General features: G+C 36.7%; 1 protein-coding gene across 1 annotated transcript; it reads right to left on the minus strand.

Moving 5' to 3' along the window:
- Positions 1-11,013: 11,013 nt before the first annotated feature.
- LOC114579265 lies at positions 11,014-11,460 on the minus strand. The gene has a single exon (XM_028693310.1). It carries the CDS (start codon positions 11,458-11,460, stop codon positions 11,014-11,016), a length of 447 nt encoding a protein of 148 aa, XP_028549143.1.
- Between the last annotated feature and the right edge of the window lie 450 nt (positions 11,461-11,910).

Below are 11,910 nucleotides of genomic sequence, written 5' to 3' on the forward strand. Positions count from 1 at the left end.
CTATACCCACCTACTTTCCATACTTTTTGAACGCAATCTGCCACAGGCTGATGTTCTTGAGGCTTATTGCCCTTTACTATGATTGCAAGCTTTCAAGCAGCATATCAGAATTTATCATAGTCGCAGCGTGGTTAAGTGTTGCACACTACGTAGTGAGGATTGCAGTAATATAAGATATACAGTGATTCGTAATTAAATCGATTTATCCCCCGACGCATGTTGAGTACCCACCCACAAGGACATGGGTGTACCCATAAACACCCATACCCATTGGGTGGGTGGGTATATGGGTACCCAATGCAAGGCTATGCTCTTTAGCAAATTGCCTTTTCTAAGGTTTACTGCATACTGTTCAAATCTCTGAGGCTCTTCTAAATCTTTTCTTTTTTTTAACCGCAGGAATTTATGATGTACATGTTGAATTATGATAACTGCTTAAAACTTGTGTAAGACCAAAATTGTAAGATACTTCTATTTTATTTGCAATTATCTAACGCCTTACATATCAAAGTTGTGAAGCTGCTTGTTCTCCTCTCAAATTAAGCAATGCTAAAAATTATGTCAGCTGAATTCAAGAAATCCTTTGTTGTCTCTACACAATATTTCTTTCATATTCTTTAATGATGGGCACTAATGGCCTAATTATTGCTAATTTTGTTAGTTTGAATGTTTTAATCTTTGTTATTATTTGATTCTTTAGGAGTTAAATCTCATTATCTATTGATTCTTTTGTTAGTAAAATTGATTTATGTATTATATGGTGAGAAAATGTCTTAACTACAGTTTTTTACTCTTATTTACTTGTTTCAATGTAATTAGAAGAACCATTATCCTGCATTCTTATAGTTGTTGCTTTGTTAGAACAGGTTTCATTGTTTATTATCTTAATTAGCAATCGAGTGGTTTATTCTTTTTTCATCTTAAGCTACTTAACTAGCCTTTTTTTTTCCTGCTGTAAAATTAAAGTGCTGACATATAACATATTCATGTACATTTTTTGAATTTGGCTCTGAATATGATTGATGCATTAAATGCTTATTTATTTTGTTGATGTGGCTTCTATTTAGCTATCTCACCTGATCATTACTCTTCATTCATTTTTATTGGGGGATTTAGATACATAACTGTTAAAATATTAAGTTTTACATGTTGATTACATAAATTTCACTATTTACATACATAGCATTCAGAACATCAAAATAAAAATAAAAAATAACATCTCATGTCACCCCATAAGCATGCTGCTAGTCCCGCTGCCCTTTACATGCCATTGGTTGCCTCGTCCTTGCACTCCCCTCAATCGCCCCCTATCTCTCTGTTTTCTCACCCTCTCTACTGCTTTTACTGAACTTCATGAAACCTTAACAACAGATAAAGTAAGGAAATTACATGGGAGGTGACAGACGTCGACCGGTCTAGGTGCTGTGGCATGCAATGAAGAAGAGGATGTCGCTCATGAGCTTGCTAGGAGAAGGCATCAACGGGCCAGCATGATTAGATCCGGCGAGTGCATTCAAAGTACTAGATAATGTAAATAGTTAAGCTTACGTGAATCCCTTTTTATTATGATAGCAATAAAAAATTGAGTATAACTCTTCTGTTTCTTTCAAGTTTTGTTTGAGTGCATTCTGTTGTTAATTAATATTTTTTTTTTAAGAATAGAAATCTATTCCTATATTCGTTTTAATTGTAAGTATGACATAAGGTAAGTTACAAACTATAAACTCCACGCACAGAGCAGATTAAGCATGACAAATTGGTCAAATTCGAGCAAATTCAAATTTAAGATTTTTACCCTTGAGAACTAAGGAAGATATTGTCTGGCCTAATGCTCGGTGTTGTTATTAATTAACTAGTTGATATGGAGAACATAATAAAGTTTTGAAAGGCCTGTATTAAAAATCTCACGATAGAAAATACCTGTGATTTCCTCTCCTTCAGTACCCACTCATTTTTTGAGGCTAGTAGACAAATTCCCTGTCTTTTCTTCTTGTTTCTACGACGTTATAAATTTGAAAGTGACTGATGCCAACCTCTTGGCTCTGCCGTTTCTTGGCTTTCAATCTAATCCACATGTTGAACCATGTGTTCCCATTGATCTCCATTATTTTTTTTACTTCCTTCATTCTTCTACCTCTACAAGCATGGGATTCTACCACAGATGTTCTTCCTCTGTCAGCTTTCACAATCATAAGAGGGAAATTTTGAAAATATAAATTTAGTTTAATTAAAATATATTCTTGATGTGTTAATATATAGTATTTTTCATTAAACCAAAGAGAATTGCACTAACAATTTTTTTTATGAGGAACTTTCATTGATCCCAGTATTATTAATTAAAATATGATTAGAGATATATTACTTCCTTTTGTTAGTTAATGTCGGTAATTGGAAAAGACAGTATGATTAAAAAAGCATCATTCATACTCAAGAGTTTCTTATAAATTAATTAACCCTTCTAAGTTTCTAACTTATCTACCTAATTTTGTTGAAAAGAACATGCTCTCCACTCTTCCCCCATAACTTCTCCTAAAAAGGCATGAAAGACATTTTCATCTCCACATTTTCTTAAACTCAGGCCTATTTAAACTGCTCTATTAAATAACTTCAGCCTAAATCTTTCTCAATAGCAAGTAACCATGCTTACTTTTAAGAAAAATACACCTCCCTATCCAACTTTAAGAATATTTCAATGAAATTTCTCAAGTTTTTATGTCCCATCCAATCTTCTTTCACTATAAATATTTGATTCTACCATTCAGCAAGTGCGCTCCCATTTGACTATGATCTCTTTTCTTGTTGAGTGTCCACTTCTCAAATCTCCATGGATTAATTGTCACCTGAGGTCCAAAAAGTTATACATTTAAGCAACTGATAAACTGATCCAAGAAGGACCAGTCCAGTCGGCCCATAACTGGTGCTGCCCTTGTTTTACAGTCGGCACAGGCCAGGTGCTCCACGCAGCAAGCAAATCAGGACCATGGGGCCCACGACGTGAAAGGGAAAGAGGGGATTAGGTAAGAGGAGGGGGCGGCTGATTGATGGGCCTCACGACTAAAATTGAGAAGCTTGTTTTGGCATGATGGAGAGTGGGCTAATTGAAGGAGATCCCTTACCTAAAAGTAGAATTCATGTTTGGGCAAGATTGGGGGGGGGGGGCTGATTTGGTGATTTTAGGGGTAGATTTTTGTGAAGGCTTTAAATAAGATAGAAAGGGGAGAGTTAGGGTTATGCTATTTATTGACCTTGTTTTTTCCTAGAGCCTGGTCAAAGGGGTTGACCTGGTCAAATTGACCAGGCCAGGCCCCAAGATCCCTCCCAATCTGTTCAGTGGATCAAACCAAGTCTGTTGAGCCCTGACCCAAACCCTCAACTTGGTTGACTAGGTCAACCTGGGTTGACCCAGATTGACCTAAACCCCTCTATTTGGTTTCAAATCCAATTCAGAGCTTCTCAAGCTCAATTCTCACCTCCCTTGGACTTAATGGGTCAGACCCAACCCATTAGGCCCAGACCTGTGCCCTGGGTCAACCTGGTTGACCCGGTCAACCCAATTAGCCTAGATGGGTCCAAATCAAATTCAATTTAATTCCAAACTTCCTTGGGCCCAATCCTTGATTCCCTTAAGGCCTAATATTTAATTAAAATGCTAGAACCCCCAAACATAGCCCGTTTCCTATAGTGACCTTTTGGACCCCCTTAGCCTAGCATATAGGAGGACCCTGGACCCTCTAAAATTCACTAAGGCAACTTAAACTTCAAAGATCACAGCCCTAAGCATTAAAATGGATCAACAAAACTAAAATTAACTAAAATTGATCCCAATTCATTAATATTTAAATTTTAAATAAAGTTTCATTTTCAGACTTTCAATAAATCTGAATTTTTGGCAACTTGAACTAATTATCCTGCATAAGACCTACCCAAAGCCACACAAGCTTACTACACACACATAAGTTTGTTAGGACACCACTTCTAGATCTAGGATTAGGGCCAGTGCTTTATTTTTTTTTTTCTATTTCTGTGATGTAATTGTGTGTGGCACTAGTGCTGATTGATTGCCCTTATTTGTTGTGATTGATGTGATGCTTGCCTCATTATTATATTTTATATATTTTGCTTATGATTGATTGTGCGTTAGATTGCCCATGGGTTAGGGCCGCTTTTATACTAACTCAATCTTATGCAGGTGGCCACGCTCATGCAGTGCTAATAGAGGGAGCAATAATCATTAAGCTTTAAAACTGACGTTGTTTCCTACAGGCGCTCCAGAATTTTCTAAAGTCCCCTCCCTAAATTAAAAGAGCGTGACCAAGTGTGTTTCCTCTTATGCACAATATTAACTGCTTGAATTGTTATATAAACTATTTGTAATTTTTATTAGGATAACCATACAGGAGTTTGAGTCTAAATTTTCTATTTTTAAATATAATGTAATTTTATATAATTGAGTTGTGAAAGTTCATAAAAGTTCGGCATTTCAAGCACTCGGTACCCAAAGAGAATAAGAAAGATTCTTTATAGGGAATTTTTTAGTCATTTGGGTACCCTTCCGTAGGACGAACCATACAGAGCTCAAAGGAGAAGATCCGGAGCAAGATAATTCGAATGAGGACGATCCACTAGAAGACAGATACTTGAAGACGAACTATCTGGCTTTTAAGACTTGCGTCATTTAGTAGGATTATAATCCAGGTTGTTGTCGGTGGAACCTGGCCACCACTACTTTTCTGCAGACCTTGAGTTGTACATATACGGTACTTGTTGTGTACTTTCTTACTTTACTTTTTCTGAATTTATATTGATGTGTTTATTTTCTGTGCGCATTAGAAATTGCCTACTTTTCTTAGGTTTCATTCTTGCTTGTGTATGACATGTTTTCGCTAGGCTCTCTAGGACAAAAATTACTTTTCTACTCGTAATCAAATTTTAAAATTTTAAGAATTAAATAACATATAAACTTAACGACCTAGGGAATAGCCAGAATTGTCCAAGGTCGCATGCATATTAAATGCATTCTTCTCTCTCCTTCTAATAAGACACTTCCCCGCCTGTGGGTAGAGTCCGAATAATTTGGCCTATGAGGATGAAGTGTCGGATCTAGGGAGGCCCAGTCTTTTCTAAAAATTATTTTTATATAAGCATATTTTTAAAATCTTATGCATACATGATTTGGATATTTTAACCTGTATGCATTGCATTAGAAACGAATCTAATTAAAATTTAATCGCATTAGCTTTAGGAGCATTCACCCTGCATAAGTCCAGAGCTAATTAGAAAACTCTCTAGATGTCAGTCCTACTTCCAAAACATTCAAACTACCTATCCATCTTTCATAAAGATTGGACTACATGGATTTTACATGTTTAGGTTGTTAGCTGGCATCCCTTTTCAAGCAGGGTATAAGCCTAGGTGCATTAGCTAGGACACGGGTGTTAGTGTTGGGTAGAACACTAAGCCCACCTTAGATCTATGATTTGAGGCCACTACATTGGGTGTTTCGTAGTATACTTAAATAGTGGGTAAGTTACTTCTCTTCATGGACTATAAATCCTACTTATCAGCGTCACATAGATGGCGCCACTTCCATCCTTTCTCTATGCATGCTCTGAGTATATGAGTTTCTTTCTCTCCTCAACTGCCTTAGTCTCTCCAGATGCTGAGATGAACCGTACATGTTGACTAAGCACATTTGAAACATTTCTTGCCTTTTGAGTAGGATTACCTAGTCTCCCTTTGTGTGCCAATCCCCTTTTGGGAAGAATAATATCAGATCCTTAATCGAGAGTATTCTCGAGCTCCAGCCTGAGATGTAATTAACCACGGAGGCTTGCGCCTAATGTTTAAAATTGCGTATTCGGGTATTGAGGCGTTTTTCATTCGTGAGGCGAGGCGTAAGCCTCAAAATCAAAAGATTACGTAAACATAAAATGATAAATTTGTTATATACTAATGAGTGAATAATATAAAACATAAAAAAGCATAAGATATGAAGTGAAATCAAAATATCTCAATAATAAGACAACATGAATAAAGTTCAACTCAAAATTCTATTTTTTCAAAATCCCAGCATTCTTTTCATTAACATATAATTCTGATTTCCAAAAATAAATAGCAATGACATATCACATAAGAACTCATAAGTTATCAGCACTGTCATCACTAAGGGATTCTTCATTTGAATCATCATTATGGTGAACTGCTTTCCCCTTCCTCCTCTCCTATAGAGTCCAATGTCGACCATTTACTTCAAGATTTATGTAAGTTTTAATATATATAACGTGAGGCGAGGCGGGGCTCAACCAACTTGAGGCGCAAGCCTCATAAAAAAAACTCGAGGTGTAAGCATCGAAGCATTTTTTACTAGAATTGCGCAAAGGCGAGCCTCATATTGCGCAATTTTAAACCATGTTCGCCCATAGGAAACAGAATTCCACAATAAATAAACCTCACTCGAGCTGATGTATCCGGTGGGGGAAACCCCGTGACACTGATCAGGTCGTGCATATTATCATCCATCGGTGTGTGCTGGAGAGAGCCGCTATCCCCAATGGTTGATCGTATGCAGGATCTAATATGTCCTCCCATTGGCCCGCTTGCGAAGAGCGCGGAGGCCCACAATTGTCTCTATCCCTCGGGGTGGTGCGGTCATTTACCCTCAACACTCTGTAGACGCAAGCGGTGTCCTTTCGGAGGTCCACACTATTGTTTTGTGAGTGTTTTGTTTTTCTTAGTGTATTGGTTCTTGGTCTCTAGCGGCGTTTTAAGACTTAGGAGAGATCGGTCCTCTCGAATTGAGGATCAATTGTATCTTGCTTCTTATTATTTATTTTTCTAGCAATAAATTATGTTTGTGTTGAATTCATCATGTTCATGGGCTCTTCTTGATACCATGGCATATCAACTTGGTATCAGATCACTTTTTTGGGTTGAAAATTGTGGTTTCTCCACTGACTTGATGATTGGAGCCTAGATCCGGTCTAATGACAGTCAAAAAGCTAGATGTTTTGGAGGGGGAGATTGAGCAACTTAAAGCTGGAGTAGAAGAAAGATTCTCTTATGTCGAGAATCTCTTTGGGAATTTCGAAGAGATGATGAAAAATATGTTGGAGATGCAATCAAAAGCATTGTCGGCAATTCCTAGGGTGGAACCACAAGGAAAGGAGATCTGGGAGGACGGCGATGAATTGGAGAGTGTTTTTCTTCAAGAACTGCCATGAGAAGACCTGTTGGTGGGCGGATCGGGTTATTCCGAAGAGAAGACAGCAAGGAGATGGGATTCCGACCTTCTTGGGAGACCACCGAGTGTTTTACCTTCAAAAACTATGAAGCCTAACCCTAGAGGTGTAAAGCTTACATCTTTTGTAGGAAATTGGTACAATGTGATATACTTCCAAGCAATTGGAGGGTTTTCATGCAAGCACCAACATAGATTCTCATGCTTATCAGTTATTAATATGATAAGATACATGAAGTACTCTAGCTTTGGCGTAGGTCTTGATGGCTACAAAATAGTGTTTGTTGTAGTACATGTAAGACTTATAGTGATGTCTCAAAGCTAATCTTGGTGCAATGAAAAAAGGTAAAATTTCCAGGAATGTTTTTTAGTAGCAGCACCATAATAAAATGAGTTATATTATCTAAAACATTATTCTACATTGCACTAGCTGCAAACTGCAAAACACTGATAGTGAGCTGGAAATACCTTTAATGTATTTGCAATGTTATTCCATGTCAACATTGGGATTCTTTGTCATATTTCTATTTTTTGCAAATATCTTGAACAGAAATCATAAAATAAATAGGACTTGAGAGGAAAGTTGAACACTTAATCAGAACACTTAGTGGCGAAGGCACGAACCAGTATGGGCATGTTCCCTAGCCCTCTCGCCATGGAATGCCCATGGATGCAGTTCTTGTTGTAGTGCAAACAAAGATAGCAACATAGGACTTGTAGGTGAATCTTGCAATAAAATCAAGAATTGTGGCTAATTGTGGCACAAGCCTTGACCCTCCAATAACAGCTTGTCAGAATTCTCAAAGTGTACAAAAATGCCTTTAAAACATGGAAATTTTAACCAAACTAATCAAATTAGGGGCTGTTTATAATTTGAACTTACAGCATCTTAATCATTCAAAATAATCTTTTTTTGCTATCAATAATAGAAGACTCTTGATTGAAATGAGATCAATGATGCTGCTCCTGAGCTGACTTATGCTTCGTTTGGGATAGCTTTTTTACTCTTTTTTAAAACAATTTTTTAGTACAAAGATTTCTTATTCAAGAAATTTTTGCACTACAAAGCTGTTTTAGAAGCACAAAAAAATTGTCCTAAATGAAATAATTTGCTGATCAAATGAAAAGATGAGCAAACACATGGTAAACAATTATTGTTGCTCTCAGTCTCCATCCTGAAGATTGGAACTAAATCAAATACTGTTCCTATTCATGAAACGAAGGATGACTGAGTACTCCCATGAAGCGCATGCATCTTTCATTGCATGTAAATTAAGTTTTTAGGACCACTATATGTCATCTTATCCTGAGTTCATTAAGTATCAATGATTTCTATTGTGGTCCTCACTGTGCATCCAAAATACAGAAATCGATCTTTTCAAGATTTGGTGATCCACATCTATCAACTAGGGACTGTTGCTCCAGACTCTTGAGATTCCATGGTGTGTAATTCTAAGAAAACTGCAGAAGTTGCAGTTCTAGTACTAGTAAAAGGAGCCTTTTAAGACTTGAAGTAGCCCTTAAGGCTCTGCTATTTTTTGAAAATAAAGGTAATTCAAACAATGTGTGAGATGACTTTGAATCTATAACTATTGATTGAAGATTTCAAAACTTTTTTTTTTCTTTTTTCTTTTCCTTTCACCCAAATTGGATGCGTCCAAAAACTAGTTCTCAGCCTTTGCTGACAGCTTAGCTGTTTTGGCTTCTTTCACTGATTAGCAGAGGCAATGATTAGAAGGTTGGCAGTTTACTAAAGTATTCTTTACCTATATCTTTTTTAATATATGAAATTCCTTTTCCTCACCGTTGCTTAGCTTGGTTGGTTTGGTTGTTGGGTGAGTACCATTGGGAACCTTCAAACTCATGCCAGATTCCCCTCAAGCGGCAACGCCTTTTAAGTGGGACCCAATCAAGTGCGGGCCAGGAGGTTTTTGGGGTAGATTCCTCTTCTAGGTAAGCCAAGGATTAGTCACACCACCAACACCATTTCGAGGGTGACAGCGGGTGGATATCCCGTTCAAAAAAAAAAAAAACTTATAAGTTGAGAGCGTTAGATTAGAATTATTGAGGGCATTCATTTTGCGGTATTTTTTACTTATTATTTTCTTCTCTTATCTTTATATTAGCATGTTTCTGATATAGCCATTTATGATTTTTATAAAATATGATGAATGAATAAGATTTTAATTTTATGATTTGGAAGAGAGCCATATCACATATGAACTTGCATATAAAGAACAACAAATGAGGTATCAATATAGATATGAATATATTAAGAGAGCAGAACCATCCAGTTTCTACTCTTGACATGATTGGTGATTAACTGATTATAATTGTTAGTCACATGGCGTTGCATGCAACTACAACAAGCTAGAGAGATCTAGTCTATCAAGCCAAAGATCATCAATACAGTGGAGCCTACTGGAGCTATGTAAAGTATAAAGTATTCAAACGGCTAAGAAAATATTTGGACGGCTTTAGATTTTGACTTCATCAATTTCCCTTTGCTGCATTCGCTTTAATGGAGGAGTAGAAAAGGTTGAGGATTGCATTCTTGAAGTCGGCAGCCAGTTAAAAAAAAAAAACTAATATTTTGTTTTGGGTAGATTTCTTACAACTTTCTAAAGTCACTTTTTTACTAAGAAAATTTTATACTAAAATGTTTGAGGCAATTTTTTATTACAATTTTTTTTAAATGAATCTGTACTGAAATTAGTTTTAGAAAGCAGCAAAAAAGTTGTCTCAAACAAAAGGACAGTTTTCTTATTATTTTCTAAAACGGTTTTTTAACACAACAACAACATCAAGCCTTTGTCACACTACATTTTGTCAAAATTTTCAATTTTTTTAATTGATTTATAAAGCAGTAAGAAAGTTGTCCCAATCGAAGCCTACGTGCTTCTAAAAGCAGCTTAATTTTTGTATTAAAAAGATGCTTTAAGAAGCATTGAGAAAGTCGTCCCAAACGAAGCCTAAGTCTTTGTTTGAGACTGTTTTCTTACTATTTTATATTTTAGACAACAACTATAATTTTTATTTTGCCACTTTTTTTCTATTTAATAAATTTTTATGCTAGGAAATTATTTTCTACTCCAACTTTCAAAAAAGCTATTTTTTCTGCAACAACTTTATAATTAACTTTATAAAAAAATTTAGCCAGTACGAACAGATCCTATGTGAAACAAATAAGATAGTACAACTTGCTTGTATAATTTTTTTTTGGGAAAATTTGGGGCATAAGCCCTTCTATTAAAATCAAAATCAAAGATTACAACAAAACTCTATCAATTACAAGTAAGACCAGTATACCCCCAAAAAGAAAAGGAAGTAACAAATTATAAAAGGCGGAAAATAGGACTCAGAATACAGGACTACACCATTGATCAAATAACATCAAAAAAACATTCAAATGAATGCTAGGTATAAAACCCAGCAACAGCAGCAGGAGCACCGGTTGCCACAAGGAAACAAACCACCAAAAACCAAGGACCCTCACAGTGTCCCCAACATCCATGATCAAATCGAAATCGGTCAGCATAGCACGCCCTGGTTGCCTAAAGACCATCCGAGGAGGTGCTTGGTGTAGTCCATAGCTCATCATCGTCCAAGCCGCCAAAAATAACCCAAAAATGGTCTCTAACACAAAAATTGATTGCTGCCAAAACAAAGAACCAAAAAAGAACCCAGTCCTCAACCACACGAAGCAGCAGAGAAACCAAAACATCAAAAACATGTCCAGATAATTTTCGACAGGTGGCACAAACAAGATGTTCCAGTTATCCCAAGAAAGCCAGAATTTCTCCAAATTTTCCTTCCAGGCCATCATGATTCTTCCAGTTTTTAACCTTGGCACAAACCGCTACACAAATATCATCACATACTTGATTAATGTTCTTTCTCACGTCAGAAAATCTCCTCTGAGTTCTTTCTCTCCAAAGGAAATAAACCATAGCTGCAATAACAAGAGAAGCAAACTTTTTCTCTAACACAGCTAAAATAGCATCGTTCCACATAAAATCATACACATGATAAAGGTTAGGTCTTAAATAGAAGGCATTAGTAGCCGGCAGAAGCTTAGTGAGAACTCCAAAAGAAAAGTCACACCCAAAAAATAAGTGCGAGTGAGTTTCAGAATGACCCGAACAGAAATTACAAAAAGGATTAACCTGGAGCCCTCTCCTAATCAACGAATCAGCACACTTAAGTTTCCCAAGAATCGCCATCCAGGCATAATAAGCAAAACGAATGGCGTGTTTTTTATGCCAAACATACTTATATCAATCCACATTGTCTAAGGAAGAGTAGAAATGGGAAGAGAAAAACTTAGAAGTAGGCTTAGAAGGTCCAACCCACATCAAGTTATCAGTATCTAGAATCGGAATGCCCAAAATTCTGGAACGAATATTAATAGGCCAAGATCTGGGAAGACTCCATCTCCCATTCATAATCACGTCCTTCACACAGCAACCCATACCAGGTGGGGTACAAAAACTATTACCCAGCGGCTCACCATAGAACCAAGGGTCCCAAAATAAAGAGTAATTGCAATCGGTGCCAACCTTGAAGCTAACCAAATCCTTAAAACCAACAGCCTTGCAACAAATAAATTTCCAAAATTTAGAAGCCGAGGGAGGTGGAGGCTTCCAGGGAGATTCATAATTATTCTTAAACCA

The sequence above is a fragment of the Dendrobium catenatum genome, unplaced genomic scaffold (genome assembly GCF_001605985.2).
Source record: "Dendrobium catenatum unplaced genomic scaffold, ASM160598v2 fragScaff_scaffold_253, whole genome shotgun sequence".
NCBI classification, from domain to species: Eukaryota; Viridiplantae; Streptophyta; class Magnoliopsida; order Asparagales; family Orchidaceae; genus Dendrobium; species Dendrobium catenatum.